This window comes from Rhipicephalus microplus, chromosome 8, assembly GCF_043290135.1.
Source record: "Rhipicephalus microplus isolate Deutch F79 chromosome 8, USDA_Rmic, whole genome shotgun sequence".
Classification (NCBI taxonomy): domain Eukaryota; kingdom Metazoa; phylum Arthropoda; class Arachnida; order Ixodida; family Ixodidae; genus Rhipicephalus; species Rhipicephalus microplus.
The window spans coordinates 127,920,060-127,941,986 of NC_134707.1; the positions used below are offsets into that span (position 1 = coordinate 127,920,060).

The following is a 21,927-nucleotide window of genomic DNA, read 5'->3' on the forward strand; positions in this document are numbered from 1 at the left end:
ACGATGATAGCGCAAGCATAACACAAATTAAAAAAACTTATCAATTTTCTTTTTGAGCAGCTGACGTGATATAAACCGCCTTTCATTATTTCAAAATTACGTACATGAAACAAGGCCATCTATGAATTACATTGCAAACATCTGCATTCACCTCAAACAGACTGAATAATCATCGTTCATTCACACGCATATACGGTAAAACACACATTTTTAACTCATCTGCACTCCCCCGTGTCATCCGCATGTGGAACAGCCTTCCAGATGAAATCGTAGCTGAACGTAATCGAGAAAAATTCCGGCACCTTCTACTCACCAATTTTTGGATTAACTGCTAGTTTTGTTTATATCAAAATCAGCACCTACGCGTTCAATCACTACTAGTATCTCGCTTTTTTTCTCTTACTTTAAACTTTTTTTTTGATGGTTCGAATACTAACATGCCATTCATTTCTGTTGTGTATTCTTGAGCGATGTTCTTTTGAATAATGGTGAGTCTTTTCACATTTTGTGCTTGCTTTTCTAGCTTGTTTTACGTCATTATCTCAAATGTATAGTCATCTAATTTTCATTGCTGTTCTATTTCTAATAAAGTAATTATTATTATTTTCTCATTGTCATTCCTGTTAGGACTTGTATAATAACTGACAATTAGTGAATGCTATTGTTTGTATGGAAACAGTACCGATTAGTGTATCTATTCATTTTATGCTCCCCTTACACAATGCCCTGTTGGGTCTGTGCGGTATTTTGAATATATATATATATATATATATCTGTGTGTGCGTGCTAGGGTTGAGAACAATTTCTCGTTTAGTACAACGAAATATTCTTTTTGGGAATTTTTCTTGACAAGATAGTTCGGAATAACTACCTCATACTGAAATAAAAATACATGATTTATATAAAACTATATTTCTCTAGCATACATTGGTTAACTGAGACTTTAAAATGAAATTAGGACTACTGAGTAAATTCCTTTCACGGTTCAATGAAAATTTTCACCGCTTAGCAGACTTTTCCGTAGCTGTGCGCATGGTTATGTGAACCTAGGGAAAAGTAATTTGACGCCGTATAATAGTCATCAATGCCGCGTAAATGTGCTTTCAGAGTAGTTTTTCCTAATGTGGAACAGCAAGTGTTCAGTAAGACCAGTAACTGTTCTATAGTTTCATCTTCTCAACAAAAAGAAAGTGGATGCACCTTGTCTTTTTTTGTCCAGGGAGTCAAGTCTGCTCTTTATAAATAAAAAAATGATACAGCAGTATGACAGCGTAACCAAGTAAGTGATTATAAATTCGAGAACTCTGTCAAGACATACGTAACTTTTAGAGGGATTGAGTAGATAAATAACATTCGAGTAATTTCTTTAAAACAATGTAGAGAATTCTCGCAACATGCTTTGCCTTTCAAATCGAGCCATAACCATGGACAGGGATACGACTGCTGATCGTCTCTTACACTCCTTCTGAAGGCGGTTGCCCTTTATCCGGTGTGACGTCACAATAGCTCTTAGGGGTGAAAGAACAATAACAGGGAGATGAAGAAAGAAAGCAGAGTAGTCAAAAAAGTCCTCTCATCTCCAAAACATCAATCATGATAAGGGGACCATGCTGTTGGTATGCTTTAGCTAAGTAATCATACGTGATCCCAAGATTGTCCCATACAGTGGCAATTGAGTGACATGAAGTAAAAAAATAAAATCCATCATTCCTTCACACAACTCCCCTCTACTAATCTCCTGTCACAACCCTCCTCTTCACACAACCCCCCTCTACTAATCTCACGACAGTTTCCCTCACGACTCCTTTGCTAGAATGGAGGAGCAGGTAAGAAATAAGTGCTCCGCGATCCATAGGGTGGTTGGCCAGAGGATGGAGGAAAGGCTACGCAGTGTTTACGCACTAGTGGCGCAAAATGCAGTCATTTATTTGCCTCTGATTGAGTAGCATGTTCCAGATATCATTCTATATAATGCTTTTTGGGCACTTCTTTTCAGAACTACATGCACCAAGGAACATAACTATGGTACTAACATCCACATCACGGACCCAAGTGCGCTGGGAATATCCGGATAAACTGGCTACCATAACAGTGTCCCACAACGTAAAAATATGTGAAACATCTGTGGTGTGCGGTCAAATGGAGAATTTTAGCAGTAGCAAAGAGCACGTGACGTCAGAGTCTTCACTAACTTTCGTCAGCACTCAGGATACGGCGTACTGCGTGCTCGTTACGGCAAAAGCACGCTGCGGAATGAATGAAATCAGCAGCAGCACAGCCGTGGCAGAAATACGGACGCCAATCATCGGTGAGTTTTGAACTTCAACACAAATAATCAAGCGTGTTACAGCGAAAACACGTATAAGATCTGAACACGGGCCACGTGTGACGCTGTAGCTGTCCGCTGCCTCCGGTGTCCGCAACGAGTATCGCAATAAACAAGAAAAGCTTTGTAAATAAAAAAAATCACAGCATATGCCGAATGAATGATGATGGGTGGGGCGAAGCGTCCATCAATGCGTTCGTGGTTCCATCCATGCGTCTGTCCGTTCGTACGTCCCTCCTTGCAGTGAGCACTTCAAGTACCGCCATCTTGCTTCTTTTTATCATAAATTCATCATATACAAGTACCGCGATCCAGAGGACAATTTAAGGACTAAACTTGAGGATGTACCACATTTCTGCTGTCAGCGCTTTGTTAGCACTGAGAGCGTGATAACGACGTCGTGCTGCGTTTTTCGTATCATGTGGACATGCGCATATGTGCCCGAGGGTGGGTATGTGCCACAGGTTATGCACTACGACAACGGTGGACGCACAAGCCACACCATAAGGAGCTTCGCCCCTAAAACACCAAGGGCACAATGAAATTTGAACTCGGGTTCGCTGCGTGTAAACCCAGTGTTCTACCACTGAACGACGGTGTGGTGCTTGGAACTCGTTTTCAAGTTGGCCTTAGGAACGCATCATGTCGGAAAAGTAATGGCGGTATTATGAGTAATAAAACGTTTTAGAACACCGAAGGAACAGGCAGGCGCCACACACGCAGACTGCATAACTAGTGGTCGTCCAATGCTCCAACCCATTACAAAATCATGTTCTTGATCACGTGTTAACTGTGCGCACACCCGCTTATCTTCTAAATCTCCATCGTCGTAAGCCACCGCATAAATATTTGCACAGAATTTTCAGTAAAAATGTAGCGCAACCCACGCTTCTCCGAGGAATGACAAAGAATAGCATAGTGAATGCCGGCCTACTTCACGAAAATTAATATTTATCCCGCCAGCAAGTGTGCTTGCAGCAGTTACCTAAAAAAGTGTTTATTAGAAAAGTCTCTGAAGGACCACTCTTCCAGCTTTCGCTGTGACTGTGCTGGGCTGGCGGTATTTTATGCCCCAATTTCGAGTGAAACAATGGTGTGAATTCGTTTGGTTTTTACACTATAAGCTCTCCAGAGGCGCTGATCACATGCATACGCAATTTCTATGCGTCGTTTTCTATTGATGGACTCTCTGTCGATAGCGGGTTCACCGGCGATGAGCTGTTGCTGACTGATTTCACGTTGCAAGCTTTATGATAGCCTTTCAGTTCACTGTTTGGGTTTCCTTGTTTCAGTCTTGACTGTCTTTGTTGCCTGTAGCAGCAGAAGTATGAATTTTTGGAGTACATGGGTCACGGTACCATCCCCGGTATGGATCCAGATAAAATAATCACCACATTCACAAACTTAATGATGTTAAAAAAGCTTGTTCAAAGGTGGACGGGCCATTTCCTGGCGAGTCCATTTTTTTAGGAAGTCTTGTAAACGGGCTGGCGCATGATGTGTACGCCGAAGGAAGAGTTGCTGGGCACGTTCTGCGGCCGGCACTGCTAAGTGTTGGCCACGTTGATGGGCACGTTAACCAGCTGTCCTTTACGCCATACTGGCCGATGCCGTAAGTTAAAATCCTAACGCTGATAAAAGGCTGACGTGGAGCTATAGGCGTTCTTCAGGGGGTTGAGAGCAGGCAGGTGAGGGGCTTTGGGTGAATATCATTACTCGTACGCAGCACTTATTGCAGGAACTTGTCACGTGCTGCCGTGTCTACAAAGCGACCATCCTCGCCCTGCCAGCCTACTTGATGGTTTTTTCCTCTCTTCCCGGCTCGGAGACGGCGCACACTCACGTGCGACCAGACTGAACACCACTGACACTCTCTTCGTTTTCTATTTCTTCTGGAATACTGTGTCTCCCCCACTACCCATTTCCTATGAGGCGTTGTTGAGGTATCTTCCTGAGAGAGAGAGAGAGCGACAGTTTTGGTGACATACTTTTCATACCTGTTTCATTCATATATCCTTCGAGGAGGTGACCATGCGGGCCATCGAAAACCGATGCCTTGGGGGGCGGCGCGCCATTTAGTGGGTATTGTTGGAATCACCGGAGAGGCGACCTTGAGCGGGGCCACAAAAGGGTGCGGACAACAATGGTGAACACGCCGCACACCAATATAGGACGAACCACGAGCAAAATTAGCAAGCTTCTGAAAAGGTAAAGCAGACTGCTTTGCAATTCAATGTAAAGAAAAAAATGTGCACCCGACACGCGCAACCTAACTACCGATCGCCCACCACTTCTTCACAGGGGAATGGCTCATAATTTTTTACTCTTGCTTTTGTGAATTCAACGTAGCAGTTCAGAGAAGTTCGACAGCGAACATCATGCGCATGTCTATTGCAAGCACTCCTAAATTGCGTCAACATATATTTAGTGTCTGCCTTAAACGCAGTCGATGTTTCGAGTTACATGTTCTTAAGCATGTGTAATGTAGTCGAATAGCTGTACGCAAGCTTTCCAGAGTCGTATATTATTTCAATGCAACGTAATTTGCTTGAAGTAGGAATATATTTAGCATAATTAAAATAAATGCAGCATCCACTACAAGTTGCGTACCACAGAGGTAATATATGGGCAGGTTTCTTTGGGCATCAGCCGTTGCTTATAAAAAAGTTGCAAATACTGTTAGATTTATGGATCGCTTATGTAGGTTGCTCGTTTGTATTCTATAGTGCATCTAAACACGTTGAAGCATTGAAGTTTACACTTTGAATTCAAGCCAAATTGTAGCCCTTACACAAAACACTTCATTTATATGCCTTAATCAGCTTTTTTGTCACATTGCCATTAGGATCTCGCCAGTACCTGGAAATAACACAGCATGCTGAATGAAAAAAAAAAACCTCGCAAGTGAATCGAGCACTGTGAGGAATGCTTGCAACAGCGCAGTGCCAACAATGGACTGAAGTTCGAATAAAGAAAGTAAATATTATCCTTCAAGTGCAGCTGAAGGGTGGCTAATGCACGTATCCTGCGTGCAAAGTTTCAAGAATGTGCATCTTTAATACATCCACGAATCTTGCCGAAGTTTCATTTGATTAGGAACTGAACGGTAGTTTAGAAGCTGGCAGTGCTCTGCGATATTCCGTCCTTGTTGTTAACAGACGCAGTGCCACATTTTTTCGATATACATCTTGATGCAATTCCGGGAGCTTCGCAGACATCTTTTTTTGCGTTCCGCATACTCTGCCTCATGTTGCTAGGGGCAGGGATCCTCTTTTTCTTAGTTGATCAAGTAGTAAATTTTCAATTATTTGCAGGGGACACTGTAAGCAAATTTATTGCTGTGTCCTTCCGCAACATACACGACATTGTCCGAAACCCCATGTCAATGAGACAAGCGCGAGGGCTCAATTTGACAGGTAGCAACAATGCAGGCAGGCCTATGGCAGGGAACTGTAATCATTGGCGTTGCTGTTTAAGTTCTAATTAAACCAGTTTTTTGGCATGATTCCAGGAAAAATTAGTCAGGCGGATCAATGCAGCTGTTTACTTTACGTGCATGAAACACTTGCATGAGCGGCGCTTCAGGTCCACTTGAAGAAAAATAGAATACCTTCATGTCACGACAGAGTCTGAGCATGTTATGTTGATGTTGAGTTTTCATGCATTAGTACTGCATTCATTTCAAATAAACTTCAGCCCTCAGCTCTCATCTGCTGTTAGTGTTTCGTCCAGCCCTCGTCAAACTTAGCCGCAGCGTTTTTTTTTCATCCAGTATGCTTGACCAGCTCGCCTACATCAAGGTCCTTCTGCGTACCACAGTCATCAGTGCGCAGTGTTCTGGCCATTAACTTTAGTGAACAATAAACAATTTAGCCAATATTCCACGGCACATTCTGAATAACACACCATTATTTGAAAGACTTGTTCTAGAATTTTGAAGAGTAATCCAATAATGCCACACTATATCATTGTGTGATTACTTTGTTGCAGTCCTTCCTGATGTGACCAGCTTACGCCTAATAAGTGTTGGTTCGAATAACTTCACTGCTGCATGGACAAAACCAAAGGTCAACTTTGACTACTACTGGATAGAGGTCATCGGCAGTAACAACGATGGCACAAGGGTAACGCTTGGTACGGTTGGGTCGTGTGGCGACGGCACTATCATCCACCGAGACCTGACGCACGTCACTTGCACTCAGCTCCAGCCTTGCAGCAGAGTGAATTTCAAGGTACGCACACACATAAATGGACCACCTGCTCGCACCTCCTCCGGTGTCTCTCTATACGACATCCTGATTCCGGCGTCAGGTAAGTCTTATGTGTAAGATCAACATTATTATAAAAGGGAGACTTGGAAAATAGTTACGGGCTCGCTGGCCACGCGTCACAGAGGGGAGGTCACTAAGCAAAAACACAGTATACAAGTTTCACATAAACAAATGAAGAAATGTGGAATGATGTTTGATTAGATTAGCTGCTTGGCAACCTGAGCACCAATGCAGCTATAGTTTTATGTACTTGCCACGAGAAACTGCCATGGCATTGTTGAAAGATTGTGCATAGCTACGAGGAACACATCAGGAACGCATGTGTCTTGATGAAGCAGTGGCGCATGTTTGGCCGAGTACACATTTTGTTCGTTCAAGGTAGAGGTGCCCTTCCGACTGATTCACGCTATGGGTATCGCGGATCTGGACTCACAACCAAAGCGAGCTTAAAAACTTTGGCATACCAACTGATGTCACCATTGTGTTGTGCCATGCCCACGTGGCTCTGTAAGAAAACGAGAAGGCGTACCAGGTAATCGCGCATTTAACTTTCGAGTGCGGAGGAGCGCTATCAATACCCCTCCGTCAAGCTCAAACGATGCCTTGGAATACCGACAACGTGACCACTCTAAATATACTGATCCGCATCGAGGCGTTACCGGCAGACAGGTTGGGGATGGACTCCAACTACAATCAAATCCGTGCTCATATTTTTGCATGTAACCCCTACACAGGCCCCGTACAAATAATGAATATGTCATAGGGATAGAGAATTTCTGCCCAGGGAGCATAAAAATGCAATATATTCTGAGAGCCACTAGTGAGTGTGTGCATAACTCAGGTAACTCTTGGATTCTTGATCTCGCATTGACTCGAGACCCAGAAACTGAAAACTAGCCTGGGTTCAGAAAGCGTATTGGGTAGCCAGCGAGACAACACAGATGTAGACCGAGCTGCAATAGAATACTGTCCACACTCCACATAACTTTGACTTTGTTACGTGTGGCCCTCGTACGACAGACGCAAGCTTTGACCGGACGCTAGCTTTGAGAAAGAGCCTGTTCTATGATATTGCCTGCTTCAGCCTAGCATTTATTTTTTCCGTTTCTCCATCGTAAACAGCGGTCCACACTTGCGGAAATTACGTTGAAACACTCTTCGCACTTTTGGAATGTATATTCCCAAAACTGGGGAAAATTTTTATAAACTAGCAGTGGGACATGTGGCTTGACCGCATAGAAAGTGTGAGCCAATGGACCTCCTTTAAGAGGTTGAGTGAAACATAAGGGCCAGTGAATTCCTCGACCGGTACCCGTGCACTGTTCCTTCAATATCTTTTACCTAGAAAAGACTTAAAACTACTAATACTGGCTTCAAATTCAGAAGCATAATACACTTTGTTATATTCTTGCACAAGCGCTGTATAGCTGCAGATGTAGATAATAATGTTTATTTTTCATCAATGGTTTGATGAAGGGCAGCTGCAGGTAAAAGCTGCTCTCCAAGAGAGGGAGAGAGAGATAAATAGAGAGGAAAGGCAGGGAGGTTAACCAAGCTTGGCTCGGTTGCCTACCCTACACTTAGGGTTGGGGGAAAAGGAGAATAATAGAACGGAAAGAGACAGAAAAGAAGAGGAGTAAGAAATAAAAGCATAAAAGTCAGCTCGAGACTACACAACACGGCCTCGAACAGTTCTTTCACAAGTGGTCGTGAAGTTTGCTGGTCCTTAAAAAGAACAAGAGGGCTTTCATGGCTTTGCGCGTATGGGAAGCCGTTGGCCAAGGTCCCAGGATCTTCTCTTCTGTAAGCGGCCGTGAATACAGCTGACAGAGCTTGGCTTCCATAATGCGTCGTTCGGTCTGGTATGCTGGGCAATGACATAGAATGTGCTCAAGCGTTTCCTCGCAGGCGCAGATGTTGCATGCCGAAGTGCTCGCCATTCCAAAGAGACGAGAGTACGAATTCGTAAATGCCACGCCCAACCTCGTGCGACACAGTAAAGTTTCAGCGCATCGTGGGAGCCCGGATGGCAAACGAAGTTGCAAGTTTGGGTCGATCGAATACAGGGGCGTGTTGGCGAAACCCTGCGTATTCCATTGCAGGAGAGATATACGGCGAGCAAGTGATTGTAGTGGCCTTGAAGCGTCCGTTCTCAAGAGTGGTATGGACGTGCGCTGGTCTTGGTCATGAGCCGATCGAGCAGCTTCATCCACGCGGTCATTGCCGACGATTCCGCAATGACTCGGCAACCACTGAAATACAATATCGTGACTTTCCGCGAGCGCTTCGTGGTAGTCGCACCTTATCTGATATTCTAATTGTTCATGTAACCCGTGCTGCATAACAGACCGTAGTGACTGTAAGGCTGACCTGGAGTCGCAAATGATGGCCCATTGGTTAGGTTGCTGGCGAAGAATGTACTTTACTGCACCTTGAAGTGCGGCGAGCTCTGCTGCTGTCGACGTAGTGTTGTGAGAAAACTTGCACTGAAGCAACACATTTTCACATGGAACAATCACTGCTCCTGTGGAGCTGTTGGAATTAGTGGATCCATCGGTGTAAACATGTATGCGGTCGAAGTACCTTTCGTCCAACAGACGCAAAGTAAATTGCTTTAGGGCTAGCGTTGACATGTGTGCCTTCTTAAAGATTCCAGGAACTGACAAGCGCACGTCACGTTGACGAATACTCCATGGCGCAGTTGCTGGATGCTTCGCAAGTTCGAAGCGAGTCGGTAGTATGTCCTGATGTTTTGTCACGATACCGCAGTACGAAGAATGGGGCCTCCGAGCTGTCAAACACGCTAAATGATGTGATGGTAGCCGTGATAAATGCCGAATGTGCGCTCTCAGCGTCTCGACAATGATGTGCGGTGTGACCGGTTGTTCTTTTGCAATAACAATAGTTGACACTGTCAATGAGCATCTTGGAAGGCCAAGGCATGTCCGAAGTGCTTGGGCTTGTACGCTTTGCAGTGGACGGATGTTAGTCTTGCACGTGTTGGACAGGACAGGAAGGCTGTACGGGAGAGTTCCGAGAAAGAGGGCTGTGTAAAGCTGCACCACCGAGTGCACGGATGGGCCCCATGATTTTCCGGCGACGAACTTGAATACATTCTCAATGCCAATGAGCTTTTTCTTCAGGTATGTGACATGTGGGCTCCAGGTTAGGTCACGATCTACGATGCCGCCTAAGAATCTATGAGTGCTCTTATATGGGATTGATCTGCCATCGATGCACAATGAGTAGAAAGACATCGGTTTGCGTGTAAACGCCACCGCTGCGCATTTTTTTGTGGCGATAGTCAAACCTTGCTGGCGAAGGTATGTCGATGTCATTGTTGCCGCTTTCTGTACTTTTGCGCGCACTTGAGGCCGTGTCACGCCGGACACCCAAATGCAGATATCGCCAGCGTAGAGAGATATATAAGCCGTCTGTGGCAGCATTTCGGTGAGCCCCACGAGAACCAGGTTGAAAAGTGTTGGACTCTAAACACCGCCTTGTGGCACCCCACGACTTGTGAAATACTTATTCGTAGATTCATCTTCAGGTAAAACGAACATGGATCTCTTTCTGAGGTAGCTTCTTACCCATCAAAAGACACGACCTCCAAGTTCAGCTGCTTCAAGAGCATTGAGAACAGCCTCGTGGGTCACGTTGTCATAGGCACCCTTCACGTTAAGAACAGAGCTACCGACAGCCGCTTCCGAGCTTTCTGATGCTGAACAGAGGTCACTAAGTCAATAACTCTATCAACTGAGGACCGACCTCGTCGAAAATCAGCCATAGCATCAGGATAGATGTTATAATGTTCCAGGTACCATTCCATGCGTGTAAGCAGCATCCTCTCCATGACCTTGCCAACGCAGCTTGCTAGTGCTATAGGCCGGTATGATGCCAAATCGAATGGAGACTTTCCGAGCTTCAGCAAAAGCACGAGGCGACTACACTTCCACTCATCAGGCACCATTCCATCATGCCAAGACTTATTGAAAATATCCAGGAGACGGCGCTGTGCCTTCGGGCCTAGGTGACGTAGGGCAGTATAGGTCACTCCATCCGGACCTGGGGACAATGAGCGTCTGCATGTGTTCAGTGCCGCATGAAGTTCTTCCATGATGAATGCAACCTCCATTTGCTGATCTCGTGCGACTGGAATATCCTGAGGCAATAGATTGATCGGTAGAGAGATGTCGCCGGCGATCTTTGCACAAAATTCCCCAGAAACATCAAGCTGTTAGCGACGTTGATGTAGTGCCAGAGCGGCGAAGGGGTGACGCTGTTGCGGATGCGAGTGAATACCTCGAAGAGTCCTCCATACGGGAGACAAGGGCTTTCGAGGGTCTAGCGAGTCACGAAAATTCTTCCACCGTTGTTCATGAAGTTTGTGCATTCGACGATGGATTTTTTTCTGAATGCGTCTGGATTCTCTGAGGTCAGAGATAGATTTCGTGCGTCTGTATCGTCTTTCGACACGTCGGCAGACCGCTCGAAGTTGTTCCAACTCTTGGTCGAGTGCCATGCGTCTCGATTCTTTTGATCATATCTTTGTGGAAGTCTCCATTACACAACTAATCACTTCTTCAATGGATTCTGGTGGTTCATGCATGCACCTGCTCTCCACTGATATCTGAAACTCTTCCCAGTCAATAAGTCTTGAATGGCCAGGGAAAGAAGAATCGTCCAAACCTGTGACTGTCACGTACGTGGGGATGTGGTTGCTGCCATGTGTTTCAATATCTGTAAACCATTGGACTTTCGTGACAATGCTATGCGACACTAATGTCAAGTCCAGGCAACTGCTGTAAGTTACTCCTCGGAGATAAGTAGGGACGCCGTCGTTCAGCACCTGAAGCCCGTGCTCTGATGAGAGATCAACTAGGTCCGTGCCTTTTCGATTAGTCCTGATGCTTCCCCACAATGAATGATGGGCGTTGAAGTCCCCCATCAATATCCAAGGTGCTGGAGTCGTTGCAAATATACCATTCAATATCTGTTGACCTAGTCGACATGACGGCGCTATATATGCGCCTATCAGCATAAACGACAACTTCTTCTTTTTAACATATAGACACACGTAGTGATTTCCATTGTGAGACTCTACTCTTTGGAGAACGTAAGTGAGTTCTTTACGGATGTACACAGCAACTTGCTTCGCTCAATGCACGATGAAGAAACGAACGAATCATAGCCCGACAGACGAGGTATTTTTGAAAAATGCGGTTCACAATGGATGATGATGGGAAACTTATTTTCAAAAATGAACTGTCTGAACTCAGGCATTCTTGACTGTAGACCTCTTGCGTTCCACTGAATTATGGAAGCACGCTTGACTTTTTCTCGGAAAGGTCTATGGTGCGCCATCTTGTTACTGAAGTCCGGCAAAAACTGGTTCTAGTGTGTCCAAGATTTGCAGCGCGCGTTTAGTGGCAGAGATCTGTAGACTATCCAATAGAGTGCGAATAACACTCATGAACGACCTCAATACAGAAAAGACTTGTACCTCTTGGGCAGACAGACTGCCTGCTGGGGGCATATTTGTTGTTGACTGTCGATATTGTGGTTCCGTAGACACGTGTACCCGCGGTAAAGTGGGCCAGTCAGAGGCGGATGTTCTCTGTAGCGCCACAGTGTCTTCCGGCACCTCTGGACGTACCCCACCTGGTGGCGGGGGCGCGGGAGGTCTCTGTGGTCGTGGTGGCGGTGGTGGTGGCGGTGGCGGCGTTAGTGAAGGCACCTTCGGCAAAGGACTGCTTTTTCTTTTCTTCGAGCGCCGCCGTCGACGGGAGCGCCGTCGTTGAACAAGCGTTACCGCTTCCTTTCGTGAGGATCCGTCTTTAACCATTTGTCTCAGAATGCTCCTCTCTTTCTTCAGTACTGGGCAGTCTTTGGAGGAGGTCTCATGGTTCCCGTTGCAGTTGCTGCATTTTAGGAGAGTTGCTTGGCAAGCCTCTGCTTTGTGGGGTCCGGCACAACGTGGGCATGCTTGCTTGTTTTTGCACACAACACTAACAAGACCCAGTTTTAGACAGTTGTGGCACTGTAGTGGTCTTGGGATGTATGGTCGGACAACGTGACGAAAATGACCAACCTTTGCATGTGATGGGATGCAATCATCTCTGAAGGTCATTTTAATGCAACGGGATTTGCCAAGCCGGCATACTTGCAATATGTCCGTTGCCCCAGTAGCTGGCTTTATCAGAACAGGAAAGTCTGCGTTCGGTATGGAAACATCAACGTCATAAATGACGCCTGTCGTCGTGTCACTATCCTGCGGAATGTAAGTGCTGAGATAGATGCCTCCAAGCTCCGTGACAGTTGGCAGGGTATGTAGCGCAGCCGGGTGCTCAACGTCTATGGCCAAGATATTCTTCCGTGGGTTGAGTCTAATATCCTTTATCTCATTAGGCACGATAGCTTCGAGACGTGCTGATATCACTTGCCTGTTCATGTTTTTCAGGTTGATTGAAGAGTCGACAGGAACAAAAAGTATGGTATGGCGTTCAGAACTGCACGCCGCCTTCACGGTAGAAAAGCTAGCTGGCGAAGACGCGCCGACCATTCTTCTTTTAGCTTTACGCTTCACTGCAGGAATGAAATCATCGTCGCTGTCATCACTACTCGCCGTGTACAGTTCAGTGTTGTCACTGGTGCTGTCGTCCTCCCGGCTGTTGCGCTTCCTTGAGGTTGATGTCGAAGGTGACGCCGAGTCCTGATTGCGTACGGTGGTGCCTGGATCTATCGCTGCCCACAGGAGAGCGATGATCCTCGGATAGAACGTAAATTCACACAAAAAACACCAAACGAAATAGGCAGCGTTCGGCCGAAATACCCTGCTCTCCAAAAGAGGCAGCTTGACAAAGGCCCACAGCTACCTTATAGCACGACCGCAGTGGCAAACAAACAGCAATGTGAAGTGAACAACAGTAACACCACCACCAAATAGATAGATAAATAAATAAATAAATAAATATATATTAAGTCCAAATTCCAAAAATAAAAATAGCAACCATAATAATGCAGCAACTGCAAATAAATCTCAAAAACATAACATGTGTATATCGCGCAATTGAATCTGCGCACAGTGTAAAAAATTTATGCCAACTTTCACATATTTATTAAATAACGTAGGAACTATGTCCTACAGGAGGGTCCCCGAATCCGGGACCCTCCTGTCTTCACCAGCGCGGATGGCACCGACGTCGAGGACTGGCTTGCTATGTACGAACGCGTCAGCGTCCCCAATCATTGGAACGAGGCAGGTGAACTCGGCAACCTGGTTTTCTACCTCGCAGGTGTGGCCGGCATGTGGTACAACAACCACGCATCCGATTTCCCCACTTGGTCCGCTTTTAAAACCGCCGTCGTCGACGTGTTCGGCCGTCCTGCCGTTCGTAAGCTCCAAGCCGAACAGCGGTTACGTGAACGAGCACAGCAGACCGCTGAGTCCTTCACAAGCTACATAGAGGACATTCTTGACTTGTGCAAGAAAGTGGACGCGAGCATGTCAGAGGCCGACAGAATTACCCATGTTCTAAAAGGCATCGCCGACGATGCCTTCACCATGCTCCTGGCCAAGAACCCTCGCACTGTGTCAGAGATCATTACACTTTGCCAAAGTTACGAGGAGCTGCGACGGCAGCGCTCGATGACCCGTCGACCACCCTCACGTGACGCTGATCTCTCGGCCTTGTCAACACTTCCGGACCACACCGCCTTGCTTGCTGAAATCAAGTCATTCGTGCGTGAAGAAGTTGCCCGCCAGGTTTCTTTACTGGCCTTTGCTTCCCGCAACGTGCTGAACAGTCGTCAAGCACACTTCTGCCTCCCCTCCGCCGAGCCATTCAGCAGGAAATCGCGGAGGTCGTTCCAGAATATCACCAGCCGCCTCCAGTATCTACACCACTCAGTTACGCCCAAGTTGTCGCCAGGCCACCCCCACCGATTCCTGTGACTGGCCCTCTTGGTTACACCGAAACCATCGCCAGACCCCAGGCCTTCGGAGAAACTGTGCCGCCTACATATACAGACGTCATCCACGTGCCCCATGTGCCGCCCACTATGCAGTTATATCAGCACCCGGCTCGCCCATCGCGTTCTTCGACATGGATGGGACCCGGGAACCGATGGCGCACTGCGGACAATCGCCCCATCTGCTTTGCTTGTGGTTGCGTCGGGCACGTAGCACGCTACTGCAATCGTGTGCAGCGACCGCAAGTCGCCTCCAATTTTCCCAGCCAATCGAGCCGCTTTTATGACCAACTGCCACCTACGTCACCGTCGTCCCGCCCAACTCCATCTACCCACCGCTCACATTCTCCGCGACGTCGCTCACTGTCGCCGATGCGGCCACGTCCACTAGAGGGTGACCAGGAAAACTAGTCGTCGCAGTCCACGAGGCAAGGGCTGCGACGCTGTCGAACTGCGGAAGCCCTCAGGAAAGACCATCGAACGTGATAGACGTGCTTGTGGATGGTGTTCGTGCATCTGCCCTTGTAGATACTGGAGCCGCCGTATCCATGATGGACGGAAAGCTTAGCCGATTACTGCGCAAAGTGAACAAGCCACTTTCCGGGCTCTCCCTCCGTACAGCCAGTGCCCAAAGCATTCACCCTACAGCGATGTGTACAGCCCGCCTCATGACTCAGGACGTGATGTATGCCGTTGAATTCATCATAATTCCTTCATGCTCTCACGACGTCATCCTAGGATGGGATTTTCTCTCCCGCCACGACGCCGTCATTCATTGCGCACCAGCAGAAATAGAGCTAACACCATTCTCTTCTTTGACGCCGGCCGACAGTCCATCTACTGCAAGCAAATTAGTCGTCAGGGACGACACGCAAGTGCCCGCAAACTCGTCCGCGGCGGTGTCAGTGTACTGTGCAAGTCTTTCAGACACCGCTGCACTCCTCTCACCATTTCATCGTGTTTTCACCAGAAAAGGTTTGCTGGTTCCTTTCGCGACCGTGCAAGTAACTCGCGGCAGCACCACTATTTTTGTTCTGAACTCATCCCCGTACAGTGTTACGTTGGTGCGAGGGGAATGTCTCGGTAGCGTGGAACCCATCGAAGACGCACAAGTCATGGATCAACATGATGACACGCACTGCCGAAGTTCCAATACGCTTAGTGCTGTTTCTACATCTATTTCATCATCCGCTGATGTAGTTGGTCCTTCCATTGCTGACAACCTTACACCGATCCAGCGCTCCCAGCTTCTGGCCCTGTTGGAAGAATTCCGCTCTTCTTTCGATGTCTCTCAACCTTCTCTCGGCCGCACATCCACTGTTACGCATCGCATTGACACAGGCGCACAACCACCACTACGGCAACGTCCATATTGCGTATCTCCCACAGAACGCCGTGTAATCAACGAGAGAGTGGACGACATGCTACGCCGCGATGTTATTCGACCCTCTAACAGCCCCTGGGCATCTCCTGTCGTTCTCGTCGCGAAGAAGGACGGTTCTGTGCGGTTCTGTGTGGACTACCGACGCCTCAACAAGATAACTCGTAAGGACGTGTATCCACTACCACGTGTGGATGACGCGATTGACAGCCTGCAAGGAGCCGAATTTTTTTCATCTCTAGATTTGCGCTCAGGGTACTGGCAAGTACCTATGGCTGAGGACGCTCGACTGAAGACCGCTTTCGTCACTCCCGACGGCTTGTACGAATTTAACGTCATGCCGTTTGGGCTGTGCAATGCGCCTGCCACCTTTGAGCGCATGATGGATACCATCCTGCGTGACCTGAAATGGCACACGCGCCTGTGCTACATCGATGACGTCGTCGTTTTCGCTCCGGACTTCTCAACGCACCTTCAACGCCTGCGGCATGTTTTAACGCGTCTGAGTGACGCCAGTCTGCAACTGAACCTGAAGAAGTGCCAATTTGCAGCTCGGCAGTTGACAATACTCGGCTACGTCGTGTCCAAGGACGGAATTCTCGCCGATCCAGCCAAGCTTCGGGCTGTGACCGAGTTCCCCAAGCCGACCTCCATCAAGGAACTGCGCAGTTTCTTAGGACTGTGTTCCTACTTTCGGCGCTTCATCCGAAACTTCGCGTCGATCGCATCGCCGCTGACAAAACTCCTCGGTAGTAACGGGCCTCTCCATTCGTGGTCATCACAGTGTGACGACGCATTCACAACGCTCCGTCGTTTACTGACGTCGCCTCCCATACTTCGCCACTACGACCCTACTGCCCCTACAGAGGTACACACGGACGCCAGTGGTGTCGGTCTCGGCGCTGTCCTTGCGCAGCGCAAACCAGGGTTCCCGGAATATGTCGTGGCGTATGCAAGCCGTACGCTTACAAATGCCGAGACTAATTACACCATCACTGAGAAAGAATGTCTGGCAATCGTGTGGGCCCTTACCAAGTTCCGACCTTATTTATATGGTCGTCCATTTGATGTAGTCACCGACTATCAACCACTATGCTGGTTGTCCTCATTGAAAGATCCCTCAGGCTGTCTCGCCCGGTGGGCACTTCGCCTGCAAGACTACGACATCCGCGTGCTGTACCGCAACGGACTGCTCCATCCACTCGCGCGTTGCGTCGTCAAGCCCGCCATTTCGCCGTTCGCGACGACCTTCTCCACCGACGCAATTACAGCGGTGACGGCCGCCAGTGGCTACTAGTCATACTTTCATACTAGTCAAATTCTTTCATACTGATCCGCAATGTGCGCACTCCGGCGTATCGAAGACTTACCAGCGCATTCGCCAACGGTACTTTTGGCGCGGCATGTACCGCTATGTGCAGAAATTCGTTCGCTCCTGCAAAGAATGTCAGCGCCGCAAAACTTCAACGCACCTGTCGCCGGTAGGTCTGCAACCTCCACCTTGCCCTGCCAGGCCGTTTGAGCGCGTTGGCATTGATTTGTATGGGCCACTTCCACTAACGTCGGCCAGTAACCGCTGGGCCATTGTTGCTGTGGACCACCTCACGCGATACGCCGAAACTGCCGCTCTCCCCGCGGCTACAGCGAGCGATGTGGCCTCCTTCCTGCTCCAACGATTCATGCTGCGACACGGTCCACCTCAGGAACTGCTCAGTGATCGAGGCCGCGTCTTCCTGTCTGAAGTCGTCGAAGCCATTCTCAAAGAGTGCAACGTTGTTCACCGCAAAACTGCTGCTTACCACCCGCAGACGAATGGCCTTACTGAACGCTTCAACCGTACGCTCGGCGACATGCTCTCCAAGTACGTCGCCGCCGATCACACAAATTGGGATTCCATTCTACCCTTCCTCACCTACGCATATAACACCGCCCCTCAGAGCACTACTGGCTTTTCACCTTTCTTTTTATTATATGGAAGGCACCCGTCGCACACCATCGACAGTATACTTCCGTACAAGCCAGATCCGTCAGAGTGGGCGCCTATTTCTGCCACAGCCAAGCTTGCTGAAGAGTGTCGAGAGCTCGCAAGGACCTTTACAGCGCATGATCAAGAGCGGCAAAAAGGCATTCGCGCTGACACCAGCACTACTGCGCCCATGATCCTCCCTGGAGCGCTCGTCTGGCTCTCGATCCCTACCACTTCAACTGGCCTATCTTCAAAACTATTGCCCAAATACGAAGGCGCCTACCGTGTCGTCGAACGCACTTCCCCTGTAAATACTTGATCGAACCCATCGAACCATCTTCGGACATGCGCCGTCGAGGGCGCGACATTGTCAACGTGGAGCGCCTCAAAGCCTACCACGACCCGCTCATAGTACCCAGCTGCTAGGGCGCCAGGCGGCTCCCTCTTCGTACCCGGGGTAGTTGTGGTGAATCCTTCGAACAGTGGGTCGTCCTCTCCAGCGCCTTCTAGTGGGTTGCCCTTTTTAGCAAGAAGAGGAGCAGCTCGTGCAGAGAGTCGGTACCCGCATTGACTGTCACTGTCAAGCATCTTCGACAACCGTCCGCCAATAAACGTCTCAACAAGGGTAACTTATCTGTGAAGTAGTTTGTTCTCGAAGTTTCTATTTTCCATGTGTCTTTATTTCGCGTTGCAAACAATTTAATGTTTGGCTGCAGTTTTGAGGGGTCATACAAAAAGTGTCAACTTTCTTTCAATTCGTATACTACGACAGATACTAAGACAGATTCACGTAACATTGGGAGTACAAATGGAATGAAATGTTTTTACGCAAACATTTCATAAAGGTACTGGCTGAATAATGTGGTTGTATATGCTTATGGCGCTGCTGCAATCTTCGTCGTTGACTAGCCATGAAACCAACATGAAAGGCGACGCAGACTTTATTAGACGGCACATGTTAAGGATTATTTGCATCGCTCCTACACGTATATCTGGCGGTAACCCTTTGCTGTCTAGATATTTCTGCACTGAAGAATGCAGTTCCTGACGATAGCAGATATTTAAGCACGTACTGCACTGCTTAAATCACAAGAAACTAAGTCTGATATGACCAAGTACCGTCAAGGAAACACTGGTGCACCTTGAGTTCAATCTCTCAATCATGATGCACTTCCTTTTTAATTCCTACTCGCAAACTTCAAAATGCATGAATTTTCTAGTAAAGCACACTTGTATTGACAAGCTGGCTGAAAACAGCAAAACTGATTCCTCCTCCGCTTGAATCGGTATATTACGAAAGTGAAAAGTCTTCAGAAATTCAGCTCAGCGTTTATGTGCATTGTTTTGCCACGAGGTCGAAGAAATGAACGCTTGAGCAAAAAATTGTAATCTCTTGCGAAGAACAGCCAGCCGCTCGAAGCTTGCAGCACGTCTCTTATGCAGAAACGTACCTCAAAAAACCTAAGCGTGCAATAACTGCCTCAGCTCGATACAGAAAGTGACCCGCAGGTCGCGGGATCAAATCCCGGCTGCGGCGGCTGCATTTCCGATGAAGGCGGAAATGTTGTAGGCCCGTGTGCCCAGATTTGGGTGCACCCAGGTGGTCGAAATTTCCGGAGCCCTCCACTACGGTGTCTCTCATAATTATATGGTGGTTTTGGAATGTTAAACCCCACATATCAATCAATCAAATCAATCTATACATAAAGCGGTCTCACATGTTAAGCACGCAGAAGTGTATACAGGATGAGAGCGAACAACTTCGATGATAATTGCTTGCGTGCAAGCAGCGCACTCCCTTTGCAAGTTTGACTGACGCAGTGAGCGAAGCGGCATTCTCGTTCTCTGTAACTTCAGGCCACACTTGCGATAACAGTCCAAGACGCACAAATCATCGTGATCAGGAGAAAGGCTGCGAGCGACTACCGAGGCGCGTGCGCATCGCTACACGCGAGGAAGGCCTCTGAATCGCGCCCTGCGGACCCTTCGTGTCATCTCGCGAGTGATAAGAACATGCTGAAGCCACCAATCTCTGAGTACTGCCAGCGGTAACTGGCATATATTGCGAAATATGAGCACTGCCACCAACGCCGCTATTCTTTATGTTACGCGCCTAGAACATGAGCAGGGTGCATCCGGCGCTGCCTTATTCTTCGCTAGTCACCAGGGAAAGTGTTTGGTGGCAGCACTATACTAGCGCGTGCAGAAGTGCCAGCCATTGTGCCTCCTGAGTCGGCTGTTGCTGTGTGCTTAAATAAGCCATAGGCTAAAAACGTTTTAAATCCAGACAAACAACAATAAAAACGCAGTTTCATCGACAAACCGAAATCTTTCCGTGTGCTTAATTATCCCACCAATCAAACTTACAGCCTAGTAGCTTCTTAAGAAGCTTGACGCTTGCGCCAAAAGCTACAGGCCGTCTTATGTTCCCTTCTCTTTTCCTGCGACCATGATCGAAATGCACACTGTATGCTCCATTGCTCCTGTGGTCGCTTTTATTGAGAAAGTTTACCTTGGCCTCGAGGGAGGTGGTTTTTTCAGCCTACGCTGTGCCTCTGGTGAGTATTCTGCGCAGGCGTGGTTTTTTTTCTGACACAATGTGCTAACAGCAACATGAGCCCATACTTGATCGAGTGCGCCGTACTTACAAATCTGCGACGTTTGACCAAAAGCAATGGTGTGCTAAAATAAATACCGTTACCCACTATTGGCTTTCACAGATAATTACAGCTCACTGCGTTAGCAGCACACAACTTCTGCCTATTTCCACCTTTCTCAACAGTATTGATGATTATTTTCTATCGGCGCAGTACAACCCGAGGTAACGAACCTGAAACTCGGTGACGTTGGGACTGACACTTTCGCCTTGACATGGAAACGACGTAGCACCTGCTTCGACTACTACACCGTAGAAGTCACTGACATAAACAGCAACAGGAGCAGTGGCGTGACTTGCAACAATGGTACCCAAATCAGTCCAATCCAGACTAGTGTCACCTGCGAACAAATCACTACGTGCTCGAACGTCACCATCCGAGTGAAAACGCACACCAGGGGACCCCCACAACGCTCTGGAAAAGGCACCGTTTTGAGACACGTCCTCCTCCAAGGAAAAGGTACTTCATTTAGTGTTTTTGAGAACATCTTGAAGAAGCGTTGCTTGTTGTTGGCAGTAGTTTGACTATATAAGGTGGTACTTTCAACTGCAAACACATCAGTTGCCTAATTAGGTGATGGTTTGTCATACCAATTCGCCTTCACTTTATTCATTGACTGTGATGATTATGTGTGGTGATTGTTGAGACAAGAGTGACTTGATGGTCAAAAAGTACCAGATCATGGGAGAAGACTAGTGAACATTGATTGTGGTACGTGGATGCATAAGGGTCATCAAATTTAGCGCTCTACAGTGGGTGAAACAAGTAAGTTTTAAAATATTGACAGGGACGTGATATGTGCGTAGTTAGAATGAATAGAGAGTGGTCATGATAGTGAAACTATTATGGTTATATATGGCATTTGCAGAAGTGCCTCGTCATAGCCCATGAGACCAAAGGCCGGGAGGCTGGTGCTTTCATGTTGTTATCGCTGCAGCGACCTGTTTTGAGAGGTTCTGCTATGAATTGCCTGAATATATCACGCGGAAACTACGCACGCCTTTTGAAAATTCACAGTGAATTTCAACCCGAAATTTCTAATCAGTGCCAATGAGAATTTTCCTGAAATAAGTAAAACAATGGTTGTGATATACCGCGCTCGTTGTGGCTATCAACAATACGCTCGCGAAAAGATTCTTGTTGTGGCTTATTTGGCGTAAGGAATTAAATATACATATGACGGTTGCCATTGATGGCTACTTTCAGCCAAATAGGCTACCTTTTGACCCATTGCCAAAAATTTCCTTTCGGTGCCATGGCTATTTAGTTTTTTTAGATTACTAGTTTTCCGAGTATTGTTGTATCTATTCGTTAATACTAACTACTTTCTTCATAATAGTGCTCCTGTTCTGATT

General features: G+C 47.5%; 1 protein-coding gene across 1 annotated transcript in view; it reads left to right on the forward strand.

The window, feature by feature from the left end:
• The first annotated feature begins 2,253 nt into the window (after nucleotides 1–2,253).
• The window catches only part of LOC142768372 (uncharacterized), a 195,831-nt gene continuing 176,157 nt past the window's right edge, over nucleotides 2,254–21,927 (forward strand). The window contains exons 1-3 of the mRNA XM_075870343.1: nucleotides 2,254–2,308; nucleotides 6,317–6,637; nucleotides 20,726–21,031. Coding sequence (XP_075726458.1) covers nucleotides 2,254–2,308; nucleotides 6,317–6,637; nucleotides 20,726–21,031 — 682 coding nt within the window. The remainder of the gene's footprint in view (nucleotides 2,309–6,316; nucleotides 6,638–20,725; nucleotides 21,032–21,927) is intronic.